This window comes from Loxodonta africana, chromosome 7, assembly GCF_030014295.1.
Source record: "Loxodonta africana isolate mLoxAfr1 chromosome 7, mLoxAfr1.hap2, whole genome shotgun sequence".
In the NCBI taxonomy this organism is placed as follows: Eukaryota; Metazoa; Chordata; class Mammalia; order Proboscidea; family Elephantidae; genus Loxodonta; species Loxodonta africana.
The window spans coordinates 32,928,537-32,947,935 of NC_087348.1; the positions used below are offsets into that span (position 1 = coordinate 32,928,537).

Here is a 19,399-nt window from a genome sequence, read left to right on the forward strand (position 1 = left end):
GGCTGTTTAACCACATTTGTAAGAAAAGAGCAGTAATAATGGTCTAGGACTTAGTAAGGGGGAGTGCTCTTTTAAAGACAGAGGCAGCAAATTTTAACCTTTCCAGTAAATCTTCCCCAGAAACATGCTAGAAGCAAGGCATGCAGTGCCACTCTAAACATTGTACCATTTCATAAGTCGCCCTTCCTCACAAAACCCAGTTTTCCCTGTTTTTTTTTTTTTTAAAACATGAGGTCAGAAAGCTTATCTCTCCAATCAGTTCCAGCTGACAAATTCTGACTCTGTATCTAGGATTCTAAACCAAAACTGAAACAAACAAACAAAAAAATATTGCCAAGTTGATTTTAACTCATGCTGACCCCATGTATTGAGGAGTGGAACTTCTCTACAAGGTTTCCTTGACTGTAATTGTTATAGAAGCACATACACAGGCCTTTCTTCCTTGGTGCTGTGGGGTGGGTTAAAAGCTTCCAGCCTCTAGGCTGGTAGTTGAGCATAATCTGTTAGCACCTCCCAGGGACCAATATAAGATTCTACTGTTGTGTAATCCCATCCCCACTACTGAACACGTTAAAAAAAAAAAAAAAGATTAATGACTTAATCTTCCTACAAAAGGACTACATTGCACCTCTAGTGTGTTTGATCTGAAATGCCTGTGACAATGAAGTCAGCTAATAATGTTAGTTACAGAAAGCCAAATGCCTTTAAAAATTGCTCCTTTGACTGGCCTCCTAGTCTGCATTGACAATTTAATATGCATTTTATATTTTGAAAAAAGGTTATACAACTTTATTTGTGCTCAGATAAATAAAAAGTAAATTTCAATAGAGTACAATACCTCAGCTACAGAATGGCAAAAACGAAAATAATGGACAATATCCAGTATTGGTGAGAATGCAGAAAAATCATAGCTCTCATACATTGATAGTAGAAGTGGGCATTGGCATCCCACATTGGAAGACTGTATGGCAGTACCTACTATAGCTGGGCATACACATGCCCGATGGCTCAAAAATCATATTCCTAGCTTTATACCCAAGAGAAATAAGTGAATATCCACCATTCACAACACGTACAAAAATATTAAAAGTCATATTATTTGCAATAGCATAAAACTAAGAACTCAAATTTCTGTCAAAACATTCAATCAGAAACTGATTTACATTGTGTTCAAGTCAGACGACACAGTGGTTAAAGCACTCCTAACCAATAGGTTGGCAGTTCGAAACCACCAAAGTTCTGCCAGAGAAAGACACGGTAGTTTGCTTCTGTAGTTTTACAGCCTTGGAAACTCTACAGGGTCACTGCGAGTTGAAATTGACAGAGTGGCAGTGGATGCATTAGAATCAGGATATGTTAGGCTTTGTTGTTGTTAGGTGCCATTGAGTTGGTTCTGACTCAGAGCCACTCCATGTACAACCTAACAAAACACTGCCCGGTCCTGCACTATTCTCAAAATCATTGTGCTTACCCTATTGTTGTAACCACTGTGTCAATCTATCTTGTTGAGGGTCTTCCTCTCTTTCACAGACCCTCTGCTTTGCCAAGCATGGTGTCTTTCTTCAGGGACTGATTCCTTCTGACAACATGGCCAAAGTATGTGAGATGTAGCGTCTCCACCCTTCCTTCTAAGAAGCGTTCTGGTAGTACTTCTTCCAAGACAGGTTTATTCTTTCTTTTGGCAGTCCATGCTATATATAATATTTTTTGCCAACTCCGCAATTCAAAGGCGTCAATTCTTCTTTAGTCTTCCTCATTCATTGCTCAGCTTTCACATGCATATGAGGCGATTGAAAACACCATGGCTTGGGTCAGGCACACCTTAGTCTTCCAGGTGACATCTTTGCTCTTCAAAACTTTGAAGAGGTCCTTTGCAGCATATTTGCCCAATGCAAAGCGTCTTTTTTGATTTCTTCACTGTTGTTTCCATGGGTGTTGATTATTGAACCAAGTAAAATGAAATCCTTGACAACTTCTAACTTTTCTCCATTTATCATGATATTGTTTATTGGTCCAGTTGTGAGGATTTTGTTTTCTTTATTTTGAGGTGTAATCCCTACTGAGGGCTGTGATCTTTGATCTTCATCAGTAAGTGCTTCAAGTCCTCTTCACTTTGAGCAAGCAAGATTGTGTCATCCATATCAAAGGTTATTAATGAGTCCTCCAACTCTGATGCCCCGTTCTTCTTCATATAGTCCAGTTTCTCAGATTATTTGCTCAGCATACAGATTTAATAGGTATGGTGAAAGGTTACAACCCTGATGCACACCTTTCCTGACTTCAAACTATGCGGTATCCTTTTGCTCTGTTTGAATGACTGCCTCTTGATCTGTGCACAGGTTCCTCATGAGCACAATTAAGTGTTCTGGAATTCCCATTCTTCACAATGTTATCTATAATTTATTATGATCCACACAGTCGAATGCATTTGCATAGTCAATAAAACACAGGTAAGCATCATTTTGGTATTCTCTGCTTTCAGCTGGGGTCCATCTGACATCAGCAGTGATCTCCCTTATTCCACTTCATCCTCTGAATCTGGATTGAATTCCTGGCAGTTCCTTGTTGGTATACTGCTACAGCCACTTTTGAAAGATCTTCAGCAAAATTTTACTTGTGTGTGATATTAACAATACTGTTCAAAAATTTCTGTATTTGGTGGGATCGCCTTTCTTGGGAATAGGCGTGTTTTGGTCATCTAGTACTGATATAACAGAAATACCACAACTGGGTGACTTTAAGAAAGAGAAATTTATTTTCACAACGTCTGTCGAATCCGCCAGGCGCACCTTGGAAACTCTATGGGGCAGTTCTACTCTGTCCTATAGGGTCTCTATGAGTCGGAATTGTGTCGACAGCACTGGGTAGTAGGCGAGAAGTCCAAATTCAGGGTGTTAGCTCCAGGGGAAGTCTTTCTTTCTCTGCCAGCTCTGGAGGAAGGTCGTTGCACCAACCTTCGCCTGGACTAGGAGCTTCTCTGAACAGGGACCAAAATTCAAAGAGAGTGCTCTGCTCCCGTCACTGCTGACTTGGTAGTATTAGGTCCCCAATTCTCTGCTTGCTTTCCTTTCCTTTTATCTCTTGTAAGATAAAAGGTGTTGCAGGCTACACCCCAGGAAAACTCTCTTTATATTGGATCAGGGATGTGACCTGAGTATGGGTATTACATTCGGCCCTAATCCTCTTTAACCACAGGCAGCGACTATGATTTAAAAAACATGAAAAGGAAGACAACCACACAATACTGGGAATCATGGTCTAACCAAGTTGACACATATTTTTAAGGGGTCACAATACAATCCATGACAGGGCGTAAATATGGTTCTTTTCCAGTCAGTTGGCCAGGTAGTTTTTTTTTTAGGTTTTGGAGACCATAAACTTGGTGTTATAGCCATTCTCATTTGCTGCTGTATTGATAAAATCATCCATAGGCAATGATACATAAATGAATGAGGGGATCAACTAAACCTTATAGGTCATAGGTTGCTTACCTCTGAACTGGATTAGAAAAATAACATATGGTATGTATGTGCATTCCCCTACATGTCTGTCAGTTTGTCGTACTCTGGGGGGCTTGTGTGTTGCTGTGATGCTGGAAGCTATGCCACCGGTATTCAGATACCAGCAGGGTCACCCATGGAAGACAGGTTTCAGCTGAACTTCCAGACTAAGACAGACTAGGAAGAAGGACCCAGCAGTCTACTTCTGAAAAGCATTAGCCAGTGAAAACCTTATGAATAGCAATGGAACATCGTCTGATATAGTGCTGGAAGATGAGCTCCCCAGGTTGGAAGGCACTCAAAAGATGACTGGGGAAGAGCTGCCTCCTCAAAGAAGAGTTGACCTTAATGACGTGGATGGAGTAAAGCTTTTGGGACCTTCATTTGCTGATGTGGGACAACTCAAAATGAGAAGAAATAGCTGCAAACATCGATTAATAATCAGAACTGGGAATGTACAAAGTATGAATCTAGGAAAATTGTAAATCATCAAAAATGAAATGGAATGCATAAACATCAATATCCTAGACATTAGTGAGCTGAAATAGACTGGTATTGGCCATTTTGAATTGGACAATCACATAGTCTACTATGCTGGGAATGACAACTTGAAGAGGAATGGTGTTGCATTCATCATTAAAAAGAACATTTCAAGATCCCTCCTGAAGTACAATGCTGTCAGTGATAGGATAATAACATACGCCTACAAGGAAGACCAGTTAATATGACTATTATTCAAATTTACGCACCTACCACTAGGGCCAAAGATGAAGAAATAGAAGATTTTTATCAGCTGTTGCAGTCTGAAATTGATCAAGCTTGAAATCAAGATGCAATGATAATTACTGGTGATTGGAATGCGAAAGTTGAAAACAAAGAAGGATCAGTTGTTGGAAAATATGGCCTTGGAGATAGAAACAATACCAGAGATCGAATGATAAAATTTTGCAAGACCAACGACTTCTTCGTTGCAAATACCTTCTTTCACCAACATAAACAGCGACTATACACATGGACCTTGTCAGGTGGAACATACAGAAATCAAATTGACTACATCTGTGGAAAGAGACGATAGAAAAGTTTAATATCATCAGTCAGAACAAGGCCAGGGGCTAACTGTGAAACAGACCATCAATTGCTCATATGCAAGTTCAAGCTGAAACTGAAGAAAATCAGAGCAAGTCCACAAGAGCCAAAATATGACCTTGAGTATATCCCACATGAATTTAGAGACCATCTCAAGAATAGATTTCATGCATTGAACACTAGTGACCAAAGACCAAGCGAGTTGTGAAATGACATCAGGGACACCATCCATGAAGAAAGCAAGAGGTTACTGAAAAGACAGGAAAGAAAGAAAAGACCAAGGTGGATGTCAGAGGAGACTCTGAAACTTACTCTTGAGCATCGAGCAGCTAAAGCAAATGGAAGAATTGATGAAGTAAGAGAACCGAATAGAAGATTTCAAAGGAACTCTTGAGAAGACAAAGTAAAGTATTCTAATGACTTGTGCAAAGAGCTGGAGATGGAAAACCAAAAGGGAAAAACACGCTCGGTGTTTCTCAAGCTGAAAGAACTGAAGAAAAAATTCGAGCCTCGAGTTGCAATAGTGAAGGGTTCTATAAGGAAAATATTAAACGATGCAGGAAACATCAAAAGAAGATGGAAGGAATACACAGACTCATTATACCAAAAAGAATTAGTTGATATTCAACCATTTCAAGAGGTGGCGTATGATCAGGAACCGATGGTACTGAAGGAAGAAGTACAAGCTGATCTGAAGGCATTGGCAAAAAACAAGGCTCCAGGAATTGGTGGAATATCAATGGAGGTGTTTCAACAAACAGATGCAGCGCTGGAGGTGCTCACTCGTCCATGCCAAGAAATACGGAAGACAGCTTCCTGGCCAACTGGAAGAGATCCATATTTATGCCTATTCCCAAGAAAGGTGATCCAACCGAATGTGGAAATTATAGAACAAAATCATGAACATCACGCGCAAGCAAAATTTTGCTGAAGATCATTCAAAAACGGCTGCAGCAGTATGTCGACAGGGAACTGCCAGAAATTCAGGCCAGTTTCAGAAGAGGACGTGGAACCAGGGATATCATTGCTGATGTCAGATGGATCCTGGCTGAAAGCAGAGAATACCAGAAGGATGTTTACCTGTGTTTTATTGACTATGCAAAGGCATTCGACTGTGTGGATCATAACAAACTATGGATAACACTGGGAAGAACTGGAATTCCAGAACACTTAATTGTGCTCATGAGGAACCTTTACATAGATCAAGAGGCAGTTGTTCGGACAGAACAAGGGGATACTGATTGGTTTAAATTCAGGAAAGGTGTGCGTCAGGGTTGTACTCTTTCACCATACCTATTTAATCTGTATGCTGAACAAATAATACGAGAAGCTGGTCTGTATGAAGAAGAATGGGGCATCAGGATTGGAGGAAGACTCGCTAACAACCTGTGTTATGCAGGTGACACAATCTTGCTTGCTGAAAGTGAAGAGGACTTGAAGCACTTACTAATGAAGATCAAAGACCACAGCCTTCAGATGGATTACACCTCAACATAAAGAAAACAAAAATCCTCACAACTGGACCAATGAAAAACATCATGATAAATGGAGGAAAGACTGAGGTTGTCAAGGATTTCATTTTACTTGGATCCGCAATCAACAGCCATGGAAGCAGCAATCAAGAAATCAAAAGACACATTGCATTGGGTAAATCTGTTGCAAAGGGCCTCTTCAAAGTGCTGAAGAGCAAAGATGTCACCCTGAAGACTAAGGTGTGCCTGGCCCAAGCCATGGTATTTTCAATCACATCATATGCATGTGAAAGCTGGACAATGAATAAGGAAGACCAAAGAAGAATTGACGCCTTTGAATTGTGGTGACCGGGCAGTGTTTCGTTCTGTTGTGCATAGGGTCGCTATGAGTCGGAACCGACTCGATGGCAGCTAACAACAAGAACAACAACATGTTTGTACATTAAAATATTACTCAGAAGTGAGAATGAATGAACTACTGCCAATCACAACATGGAGAAATCTCAGAATCATATTGATGAACGAAATAAACCAGAAATAAAAGTGCAAACACTGTATGATTTCACTTCTAAATAGTTCAAAAACATACAAAACGAATCTACTATATTGGATATCATTTTTTTATAGGGCCCATGGACAGTCTCCAAAAAGCGGGTAATTTTGTGTTTTGTGATCTGTGTTCTCACTTCAGGGACATTTCTGAACAATTTATTACTTCAGAATTTTTATATGCATATTATACCTTAGTTGGTATTACATAGTATATTCATTATGAGATTGTAAACAACAGAATATCATTATTATCTTTTACATCTCTAGCAATTTCTTGCACACAGTATGTTTTCACATTATGTTTGTAAAATTAGTCAATTGCACAACTTTCATAGACTATATCAGTAAATAATGATCCTTTATGTTCCTAAAAATGTGCTACCTGGATACGAACAGTAACGTTCTTATAAACTGACAAGCTCTGCTAGTCTTATTTCCAGCACCAGGGAGGCTGAATGACTCTGGTTCATTTTGGGTTCAGTATCCTGCACTGAACTTATCTCATTACAGCCGTACGTCACTGCCAGACAACTGTTCTCTGACGTTTATAAGGAGACAGTTACTTACATAGTATGTTAAGGGTACTCGTGACACCAGGGAAGCTGTTTAGTTACAGCTTTAAATCCCGCTCAAATCTTTTTATCTTGTATGTATGTGATGCTTTAATTTGGTGTTTTGAATTCCATTCAAACATTTTTTTTTAATGAAAATTGTTAACACACCAAATGATCATTGCCACAGGATAGATTATATAAATCAATGTATATAAATAAAAAGGAATGCACTATTATTCATAATACTTATTTACACACAAAGTGGGTTCATTCTGAAGTCATTTTTGTTTATTTATTTATTTTTTCAATCTGGTAGATCCTACAACAAAACATGGTTATCCCAGGTAGTGAGATTTTGGTTAGTTTTTTCCATCTTTAAGCAATTATTTTGTGCATTTTATTTTAAAGGGAGAGTGTTGGGGTATGTGTGTGTGCAGTGTTTGGGTATGTGCAAGTTTATAGTGTATATCATGAAATTAAAATATAATGCTTATATAGGGAGTGGTGAGCAAGAAATAATGAATGACGGTTGACTAGAGATCGTTTTAAGTATTATTTTATCAAGTATAATAGTGGATATCAAAGTAGATCGAAAACAAACAATAATGGGGAATAAGTTGGATTTATTTTTAACCACCCAACCTGTGTGAAATAACAGGTGATAAATCATGTAATTATATCAGTCACGTATTCCTGTGAGACAAACTTTTGAACACCCAGGGACCAGGCACAAAGGTAGTTATATAATCTCGGTCATCAAAAGACAACACTGAAGGTCCACACAGAGACAGCTGCATCTAAGAAATAAGTCACTAGCTCTAAATCAGGTACTAGTATTTACTGTTGTTGTTGTTAATTTGTTTTTTAATTAACTTTTTATATTTCTTTTTTCTCTTGCCACTAAAATTATGTTTATAAAATCAGGGGAGGTTATGGCTCTTCGCATATAATTTTATTTTAATTAAATATATTAACATCCTTAGATAACAGAGCATATGACAAAATGCAAGAAGTAATTGGAGTGGTGGTCAGAATTGTTTTTATTATTACTATTATTTTCAATCTCTTAATTAAATTTTCTGCATTTTAAAAATGTTCCTTCCCTGGGAAGGAAAACATTTCTAAAGATGTGTCTACAGGGATAGATATTTAAATGAGTTCATGTCAAGGTTTTGGAGACCTACACTTTGTTTTTGTTTGTTCGTTTTGTTTTTTATTGTGCTTTAAGTGAAAGTTTACAAACCAAGTCAGTCTCTCATACAAAAATTGGTACACACCTTGCTATGTACTTCTAGTTGTTCTTCCCCTAATGAGACAGCAAACTCCTTCTCTCCACCCTGTATTCCCCGTGTCCGTTCAGCCAGCTTCTGTCCCCCTCTGCCTTCTCATTTCCGCTCCAGACAGGAGCTGCCCACATAGTCTCATGTGTCCACTTGAGCGAAGAAGCTCACTCCTCATCAGCATCATTTTCTATCCCATAGTCCAGTCCAGTCCCTGTCTGAAGAGTTGGTTTTGGGGATGGTTCCTGTCTTGGTCCAACAGAAGATCTGGTGACCATGACCTCTGGGGTCCCTCTAGTCTCAGTCAGACTATCAAGTCTGGTTTTTTATGAGAATTTGAGGTCTGCATCCCACTGCTCTCCTGTTCCATCAGGGATTCTCTGTTGTGTTCCCTGTCAGGGCAGTAATCAGTTGTAGCCGGGCTCCATCTAGTACTTCTGGTCTCAGGCTAATGTAATCTCTGATTCATGTGGCCCTTTCTGTCTCTTGTTAGAGCCCTGTACTTTGGTCATTTTTCAGATATCATCCCTTTCACAATCCCCCTTTTTTTAATCTACCTTCATTCCATTTTTTTTAATCCCCACAAAGCAGGAGGTACATGTATGATATGATATATGATAAAATTGATTTCAGTAAAACGTAACAGTAGGACCCAAAATTCAGTTGTCCTCCCAAGTTCCACAACATCTTCTTAACCAAGGGTAAGCGGATTTCAAAGGTATTGAAGAGAAAGAACAACACAATATTATAAGTTCTGGAAATTGAGAAGGAGAACACAAATCACACATGACTTTGAGGTTATGAGAGTTGATCGAACATGTATTACTATCACAGGTCTTACATATATAATCTGTTTGTGAATAGAGACCATTAGTTCTTGTAGGTTACTTTAGAGGGACAACACAGGAAACCACACTCCCTTTCAGGCTTCTCTGCCACTTGTGTTAACAGCACCCTTACGATTAGTTTCAAAATGCTCTTCATGTGTCCCTTGAGCAACAGAAATTTGCTGAAGGGAGCATGGTTAGCCCTGGCATATCTTTGTCTATTCACTTCAGCCTATTGCTCATGGGGACCCCGGTAGTGCAATGGTTAAAACTATGGCTGCTAACCAAAAGGTCGGCAGTTTGAATCCACCAGCCTCTCTTTGGAAACTCTATAGGGCAGTTCTACTCTGTCCTACAGGGTTGCTATGAATTGAAATCAACTTGACAGCAAAGAGTTTTTTTGTTTTTTTCTTATTGCTCATGAAGATCTTTCAACCCCCTTTTCTAGAAACCACTACCTGTTCTACTCTGGCAGGTCCTGATTCACAGACTATGTCTATTGCATGGACAATGGGATGCAGTTTTGTTTGTTGAGTCTGGATAGGACCTGAGGGGTTAATGGGATAAAAAGGGGAATGTTTTATCCAAAACCTACTACAGCTCTATCTGCTCTACAATCAGTGATGATCTGAGTGAAAAAATAAAGGACTATATTAAATACCTGAACTGCTCACTTAAATATGCTTCCCTATTACTGAGTCCAACTACAAAATTGGGGAAAAAAAGAGCTTCTTATCAGATGATGTGGATTAGCTGCACCAATTAATTGTAAGAATCATGACTCTAAATTCTCAAATTATCAATTTCTTAATCCACACAATAAAAATAGTAAGAATATCATGAATACTACATAGGTGTGTGGAAATAACATGATATAATTAGAATGATAGTGTCCTGCAAACTCTGTATAAAACCAAACCAAGCCGTTGCTGTTGAGTCAGTCTGACTCATAGTGACTCCAAGTGTTATAGAGTAGAACTGTGTTCCGTAGGGTTTTCTTGGCTGTAAACTTTATGGAAGCAGATTGCCGGGCCTTTCTCCCAAGGTTCCAACCCTAAGTTAATAGTACAGTACTTAGCCCTTTATGCCACCCAAGGACCTTGCAAATTCTGTACAGAGGTATGAAAATGTAAAAGGCAGTATTGCCATTATTATTTAGTAGATTTGTATATCAATGGGTATATTTCCAGTTGGGTCAATTCACTTCGAGCAATCCTAGTATTCTTTCTTTACTTATTTTTAATTACCAAAACTGAGAAAGGACCCGAGGTTAAACTGTGAAGACAGTAAGATGATGCTAACCTTTCACTTCCATTTCCTTCTTTCAGGGGTTTCATAAATCTAAGTGATGGCTGCTGAGAACCACACTTTCTTTACTGACTTCATATTCTTAGGGTTTTTTGACAGAAAGCGTGTGCAACAGGGGCTCTTTGTGCTCTTTCTCCTGGTTTATGGCATAACCATGATTGCAAATCTAGGGATGATCCTACTGATCAAGATAGACTCCAGACTTCACACACCCACGTATTACTTCCTGAGCAATTTGTCTTTCTGTGATGTCTGCTACTCCTCCACTGTCTCTCCCAAGATGCTGGCTGATTTCTTATCTGAGCAAAAGAGGATTTCATATAACTTATATGCCACTCAGATGTATTTTTGGGGGACCTTTGCTGATGTGGAATGTCTCATTTTGGCTGCCATGGCCTATGACCGTAATGTAGCCATTTGTAATCCACTTCCTTATACAATTGTCACGTCCAAGAGGATCTATACCCAGCTAGTGGCTGGTGTTTACATTGTGGGACTGGTGGATTCAGCAATCCACACTTGCTTCACATTTCGACTGTCCTTCTGCAAGTCCAATGTTATCAATCACTTTTTCTGTGACATCCCACTTTTGCTAGCCCTCTCCTGCTCAGATACATCCATCAATGAGATAGTGATGTTCGCTTTTATTGGTTGTGTTGTGGGGTGCAGCATCGTAACCGTTCTTCTCTCCTATAGCTCTATCATAACTACCATCCTTAGAATGAACTCAACTGAGGGGAGACACAAAGCCTTTTCCACATGTGCCTCCCACTTAACCGCTGTGGCTATATTCCATGGTACACTCCTGTTCATGTATTTCCGACCAAGTTCAAGTTACTCAGTGGACACTGACAAAATAGCCTCTGTCTTCTACACAGTCGTGATCCCTATGTTAAACCCACTGATCTATAGCCTGAGGAATAAGGATGTGAAAGAGGCCCTGCAAAAAACAATGAGCATTAAATTATGTTCTGGGTGAAACTGCATTTTCAAACCAGAAGTATTTATGTAAAGATTCTCAGAGCTAAAGTTGAAGGACTTTGACATAAGGGCCTGCAGTTTCACCAATACACTCTTGTAGGGTTTTTTTTTTTTTTTTATTATTATTAGTGATCTTTGAGCCTAAGCTGAGTATTAAAAAACAAAAAAAAAACCTTGATTAAGTTGATTCTAACTCACAGGTAGCCCACAGGGTTTCCAAGGCTGTAAGTCTCTGCAGAAACTGACTGCTACATTTTTTTCTTGTGGATCAGCTGGTGGTTTTGGACGGCAGACCTTGGGGCTAGCAGTCGATGGCTTTAACCATTGCATCACCAGGGCTCCAACTGTGTGTAGGGAGCTTTTACTATTGGTCTTATTCTTCTCTCCAAAGTAAGAAACAGTAGTAATGGTTTAACTTTGCTATTATGCAGAAGGGGCTCCTCTATTCTGTGCCCATGAGTATGTCTGAGTGAGATATCATGGGTTATAGCAGCATAGCCTCTAACACCAATTCAGCATACCCTCATTAGAAGTCAATTTTTAAAAAATGAGTCTAATAAATATATGGAGCCCTGGTGACACAGTGGTTAAAGCAATCGGCTGATAATTGAAAGGTCAGTTGCTCGAAACCACCAGTGGTTTTGCAGGAGAAAGATGTGGCAGTTGGCTTCCATAGAGATTTATAGGCTTGGAAACTGTACGGAGTTGCCATCAGTCAGAATCAACTTGATGGCAGTGGATTTGGGTTAATAAATACAGTTGCTCAGCCAGAAGGAAGTTTTCATGAATCAAAAGTAGTCTTATTTGTAACCTTCCTATCTATTAGCATGGCCCCTGGAAATGTTGCATCATAACACGTAGATGTAGATAATCCATATGGGTAAATCTGCTGCAATAGATTTAAGGTTTCACAAAGGCAAGATCCTTCTGTCTTGTTCACCATTATTTCTGCATAGCTGTTCTCAATACCAGGCTCCAAAATGTCCATCAAAAATACTTATTGAATAAATACATCAGTGCTTCCCTGGCAAAACTGATACAAATTGTGTCCTTTCATATACAAGTAGAACATCTATCCTTTAATTTTGTTTTAGCACATTCACTTTACATGAAATATGTCTGCACCTCTTATCATTTGGCCTTGTCTACAATAAGAAATCAGGGACAGGGCTCGTTTGACATAAAAACCATCTCAGGCCCTTCATTCCTCATTGCTGTTGCTATTGCTAGTTGTCTTCGAATTGATTCTGACTCATGGTGACCCCATGTATGCAGAGTAGAACCGCTGCATGAATTTTCAAAGCCATGACATTTCAGAAGCCGATGGCCAGGCCTACCTTCCAAGGCACTTCTGGGTTGGTTCAAACTGCCAACCTTTCAGTTAGTAGTTGAGAGCTTCACTGTTTGTGTCCCCAGGGGACCCCTCCATTCTTCCTTAACCTGCAGCAATAGTATCAGCAGATGTCCTCAGGATCCGTGGTTCATGGTTTATATTGCACCTTCCAGCCTGAGAATCAAACTGCAGGTTTTTTCTTGCTCTCACTCTGGGGATTAGATGTGGTGATGTTGTACTATTGACAACTGTATGTGAACTTCAAGAATGGAAGTTAAGTGTGAAGGGCCTGGACCTTCTCTAAAGGCCACTGCAAAAGGTACTCTGTCTCCCCTGATGTGTCCATGGCATTATATATGGCATTAAAATATAAACAGCGGAAATACCCAGTTATACATTTTAAGTTGCAAAGGAAGAGTTATTAATGTGAAAATATGTGCAGTGGGGAAAATACAAATAAATAAATAAAGGTTAAGACTGTATTTATATTAGTATTCCATTTATAATAATTAAATTGTCTTTATGCATATCTGTGAAATAAACTGAAACCCTATTTTGAGCAAAAATTTGATACCCACCCACTGCTGTCGAGATTTTAATAGTAGTTTTAAAAGCAGTGTGGAGACTTAGTCTGACCTCTTCTCACTTCATAAGAGGAAAGGAGAATCAAGATCAACAGCCCAAGGCTGATTCCTATGAGATGGAGGTCTGACATGTCTCTTTTTTTGTCATCTTTACCAAATCTGACACCCACAATCCCTCCCACAGCACTGTCTACTTCTCTGCTGGGTTCAATAATTCACTGCAAGGCCATACAGAACTCATAGACAATACTCACAATTATGGGGTTTATTAGGGGAGTACAGGTTACAATTCAATCTCAGGAACACTCAAGGGTACAGTTCTTCCGTCAGAACAGCCTCTTCCCAGCTGTGCTCACAGGCGTGCCTCTCCCTTGCCCTAGTGCTCTGCACAAAGGCACTGAGCTTTTTCTCTTGGTGGGCCAGGAAGCCCACCTCACCATTTCCAGCCACCAGGTCTCTGCTGGGTCTCACCTGCCACTGCTTCTCAGCACCTTCAGGGCTACAGATCACTGTCTCTCTGAGCCTCCTTCTCCCAAGAGCTTCTCAGCCCAGGGATACTGGGTCCAAACGACATGCTGGCTTCTAGCTGTTCTTCCTTGATGGTGGTGGTATTCGTTCTCTCCGGCATCTGGGGTGGCTTATTTCAAGCAGACCTGGATAACTAAACTGACCGATCCCTTTGGTGGGTCACAATTAGCATATCTGCATAGTCCTTCCCAATCACTTAGGTGAAAGTTACAAGACTATGGCTAGAAAGGCCACACAGAAGTGATCCATCACATTGCAGTGGTCATCTCTAAGGGATTGGAAGATATCGTGTAAAATAATTTTTTTCTTTTATAGATCAGTGTACTTGAAAAAATGCATAATGCATATGTATTGCATTAAGAATGAGAAAAAAAAAAACTTGTTTTATAATAGCAGTTTATGTACGGACATTATTTATGAGTATGCACACGTGTGCGTGTGTGTGTGTATGTAACCATGTGTAGATATGTGAGCCTGTATAATTGATATATTTACATATTCATTAAAACCAATTTATTCCAAATAAAGTATTTCTTGTAATTTGTTAATCATTTACTTCGTAGACAGAATTTCTTAATTATACAATTATGAATTGTTTTGGAATAATCCTGTCATCTTTTCCAGTGACTTAATTGAGTTAATTGCATATGCTGTTCTCATTGTAAGCAATTAACAATTAATCCAGTTATGAAAAACATGACACAATTTTAGGTGCCCAGGTGTACACATTTTATTTTAGGTTGTTGTTAAGAAGGAAACATGAAGGCATTCTCTCCTGGACCTGAGACTACAGAGCAGTAATTTACAAGAGGTCTTTCATTTAGATCTTGCCTAATTTTATACATTCCTTTTTTTTTAGTGTATAAAATGAGCTGAGTGTTTTTTACTTTAAAAATTACAGAGATGAAATAATTCATTGAAAATGATATTCCATGTGTTATTTGTTTCACATTGCTTATTAGACAGGTTTTGAAAACAAATAAAATTATTTGATTATCTCTTAAATATGTGTTTTCCTCTATAATCTCAAATACTTTAATTGGTGCTCATAGAATAATTTATATTATTTATCAGGACATCACAATTACTGTCCAATCCTTTCCAAACTCAATGTTTTCTATTAGAATAATGTATTAGTTAACTATATCCTCATCTATGAAATTAGGCCTACTCATGTTATCAAAAATTGGTTTTCACCACTGCCTTTCAGCAATATGTATAAGGAAAAATATATCCTTTATTATTATTATTATTTATCCTTTTCATTGAAGGCACTGATTTACATATGGGTAGAAAACCAGAATTTTTAAAATTTTGTGTGATTATTTTTGTTTTAAGAAAATTATCAAGATGAGAGTTTAAGATAAGAACTTGAACTTTGAAGTAAGACAGACCTGGCAGTTCATAAACTACCATTTACTTGTTAGCTGTATGACCTTTCTCAGGTTACTTAACCCTGCTAGGCCTCAGTTTCTTCACCTGCTTAGCAGGGATCAAAAACAATATATATCACTGGGTATATCACTGTCATAATTGTGCCTGACATTATTAAAAGATTTGAAAATTCAGAAACAAATATTTATTTTTAAAGAGAGTTCACACAACTACCTGAGTTTGATCAAGAAAATTCCTAAGGTGATAAAAAAAAAAAAAAAAAAAAAGGTGATATAGAGCCCTTAATAACTAGCTCCCTAGCCAGGGGCTGAAACTTGATACGACTGAACACTGGGGGCGGGGGATGCTATTCATTGCATTATCTCAAACAGTGAGTCTCCAAGCCCCATCTTTCTACCCTCTTTAGAACCTGCTCACCCTGTCTGGGAGACCCCAGTTGTAGATCCTAACCTCAAAATTCCCATGTGTGTAGCTTTCTCCCCAGCCACCTTAAGGCATGTTCTTCAAACCTGTCTTTACTCCTTGTTATTGCTTAGTAGAGGTTTCTTCATGGCTACCAATTTTGGTCACAACATTCCCATGTTCCATGGCCAACTACCTGCAACCATACTACTGATCTAAGGCCCACACTTCTTATACCCAAGAAGCGAGTTTGGATAATTAATGTCAGAGTACTTGATTTTACGTTATCCTTTATGACCCTATCTCCAGGGCCACGGCCAAATGGGCACACATAGCAGCAACTGGATCTCTAGCTACTAATTATGATTCTCCCACGCCTTTCAGACAGTATTCCCTGCTCAGTATTTAGAAAGAAGCACTTGATTCTCAACAGCCTTGAACCTCAATGCACAAAACTCTTCACTGCTGAAAGCAGACAGTGTCCAGGGCCCTGTCCCACCAGTAATCTACATGGACAAACCCCTTCTTGTGAAAATAAATCCCACCTCAGTGAATCAAACTGTGATCTAGATTTAGAACCCAACATACATTGCCATTGTCAGAAGGCATTGTTCTCTTGGTCATCCTCTTTCCTATGCCTCAATCTTACCTTTGGCTATAGCACTTTTTTTAGATTTTACAGCCTTCTCCATGGGTCATGCCCCAGTTGCAGACCAGGTTATCGTTCTGCCATTAGTGGGCTCCAAGTCTTACCTCTGTCTGCCAGGGCCCAACTTCTCTCAGATTGTTCAGCTTGGTGCTTACCAATATAGATTCCAGACTGAATATGTTGATGAAATAGTCTATGAATTAGATTTTAATCTAGTTAACTTTGTTTTTTTAAGCCACCATACTGAAAAACATTCTTTAATAGTTATTTGTGTATATACTGCCACTCTAGAGAAAAAAAACAAAAATACTGGAAAGAAAATACGGCACTGGGTTTTTTTTTGGGGGGGGAGGTTAGAGGCATATATTCAATATGAAAAACAATCAACAGTAAAATTAATTAGGGCTTTTTCATAAAAATTCATTCAATAATTACACTGGGGAAGATACCATGGTAGAGGCAAGGGATCAAATAATGAGTAAGGAATTAATGAATAAGTTTAATAGAGTTATAGAACACAGTCACAAGTAGCTTCACGGTAAGATAGGAATTGATGAGAGTGTTAAAAGAAGCACACTCAAGATTTGAGTGGCATTCATATTGTAAGTTATCATCTGTAATTGAAGGGTGAGTCAGAAAAAAATCATGTAAGGTTTAAATTAGAGCAGGACCTTTTTAGAGTGAGTAGGATTTGAACAGCTAAGCTACCATGTTTATTTACATGGGGATAAAAATAAATTGAAAAAGAGTCTCAATGATTTGTATTTACTTATGTTCACAAAAGAGGGAGTTACAGTATGTCATTGGCTTATCCAATATGGGAAATAATCATGGTGTGAGATTAGGATGGAAAGAGAGCTTGGAATATAGGAAATAAAATGAAGGGCAAATCTTATCCAGAAATAAATATTACAAATGTCAACTTTAAAATGGTAGAGATAGACATAATATAAATCATGAGAGAGGGCCAGTTCTGATGTTAAGTCCTGGCCACATTCTATGGCCGAGTATTTATTACCTGCACCTTGGGAGAACATCCATATTAAACTTTCATCTCCAGCATTCCAACCATAGGCCAAGAAACATATATTGCTGAAAGGTTTCAAGTCTTATTTCATCCTTTCTTAAGAAAGCAATTTTGAACTGATAAGTTTTCTAAAGGCATTTTTGACATCTTTGTTCCTTAGACTGTAAATCAGGGGATTCAGCATAGGTATAATCAATGTATAGAACACAGAGGTCACTTTGTCGATATCCAGTGAATGACCTGTACCAGGGCGCAAATAAATGAAAATCAACGTACCATGGTAGATAGTGACAACGATCAGGTGGGAAGCACAAGTGAGGAAACCTTTCTTTCTTCCCTCAGTAGAACTTATCTTGAGGAGAGCTGCTATGATGAAGACATATGAGAGAAGAACTGTTAGAAGACAGGCAGCTTCAAACAAACTAGCAAAGACCACCAGAACTATGTCATGGATGTAGGTGTCTGTGCAGGACAGTGAAAATAGAGGGGAGACATCACAAAAGAAATGGTTAATTTCTTTGGAGCAGAAAGTGAGATGGAAGGTGTTAGTGGTGTGGATAATGGAGCTCACGGTGCCCCCCAAAAATGCTCCCATTGCAAGCTGGCAACAAATTCTCTTGGACATAATAACAGTATAAAGCAGTGGGTTGCAGATTGCTATGTACCGGTCATAAGCCATGGCAGCCAAGAGGAAAGATTCTGTATCAACCAAAGAAATGAAAAAATAGAGCTGTGCAGCACATCCATTGTAAGAAATTGTCTTCTTATCAGAAACCAAGTCCACCAGTAATTTGGGAGCAATGACAGAAGAGTAGCATGCATCTATGAGGGACAATATGCAGAGGAAAAAGTACATAGGTGTGTGCAGGTGGGGACTTCTTGTGATTAAAAAAATCATCCCAAGGTTCCCCATGAGCGTCACTGAGTAGATGGAAAAGAACACAGCAAAAAGAAGCCTCTGAAGTTCTGGGTGGTCACTAAATCCCAGGAGGAAGAACTCAGTCTTCACTGTGCCGTTCACTTTCTCCATCTCTTTGCAGTGCTTTGTGGATTCAGGAGCAGTGACAGATATAATGATGACAATGTTAATAACAACCCAGACATTGACTAAAAAAAAATGAAAGTGCCAGAATAAATAGAACAGCCATTCTAAAATCTACTGGGTCATCCTTATGGCACCTAGTCACGCCTACAGTTAATCCAACAGAATGCATAGGTTTTCAAATATTTTAGCAGCAGAAGCTTATATAAAAAAACCCAGAAGCTTATATATGTATATATATACACACATATTTTAGCTAAACTGCCAAATGATCCACTTCGTATTACTAAAAGCTATTTGTTCCCACATTAAACGGCACTACCCTCAAACTAGTTGCTGACTCTAAACTTGGTATTCAGCCTTAATTTCTCTAACTCTGTCTTCCACCACATTCTGTGCATCTAAAATTTCAAAACTAAACATCTCACCTCTGTCCAGTCCACTCGACCAGGCCTACCATATTAATCACTGCTTCTTTCATCTTTGCCTTTATCTGTTGCACAAGCCAATTCATCAGCTGCTCCACCTCCAATCTTGTCTGATGCAATCTGTTCACCCCTCATTCACTGTCCTCCAGTCATGAAAACTCCCTGTAACACACTATAATCTTACCTTCCTCAGCCGAGCCACTGCTTGTCTCTACAGTGTGTTGGTGGATCTAATAGAAATTTGCCGCCTATGGAATAATGTAGTCTCATATGCCTAGAGCTTGGTTACCAAAAGCGAACCTAAGCCCTTTACTATCAAGCTAATTCTAACTCATTGCAACCAGGCCTATATTTTTGTGCAAAGGAAAAAGTACACTATTATTTAGGTTGTCTCAGCCCTTTGCCAGAGAACAGCTCAGCTAACATAGAACAATAGGATTTGAGTTGACAA

The 19,399-nt window shown here is 38.9% G+C and overlaps 2 protein-coding genes across 2 annotated transcripts; one reads left to right on the top strand and one right to left on the bottom strand.

Moving 5' to 3' along the window:
* Positions 1 to 10,269: 10,269 nt before the first annotated feature.
* Positions 10,270 to 11,637, top strand: LOC100676851 (olfactory receptor 5AR1-like). Its single transcript, XM_003422646.3, has one exon. It carries the CDS (start codon positions 10,620 to 10,622, stop codon positions 11,556 to 11,558), a length of 939 nt encoding a protein of 312 aa, XP_003422694.2. The 5' UTR covers positions 10,270 to 10,619; the 3' UTR covers positions 11,559 to 11,637.
* A 5,938-nt stretch (positions 11,638 to 17,575) lies between these two features.
* Positions 17,576 to 19,068, bottom strand: LOC100659973 (olfactory receptor 5I1-like). The gene has a single exon (XM_023542456.2). It carries the CDS (start codon positions 18,506 to 18,508, stop codon positions 17,576 to 17,578), a length of 933 nt encoding a protein of 310 aa, XP_023398224.2. The 5' UTR covers positions 18,509 to 19,068.
* Between the last annotated feature and the right edge of the window lie 331 nt (positions 19,069 to 19,399).

Bases quoted from the DNA above. Each gene is read 5' to 3' on its own strand.
- LOC100676851 (XM_003422646.3), top strand. From the start codon at position 10,620: ATGGCTGCTGAGAACCACACTTTCTTTACTGACTTCATATTCTTAGGG.
- LOC100659973 (XM_023542456.2), bottom strand. From the start codon at position 18,508: ATGGAGAAAGTGAACGGCACAGTGAAGACTGAGTTCTTCCTCCTGGGA.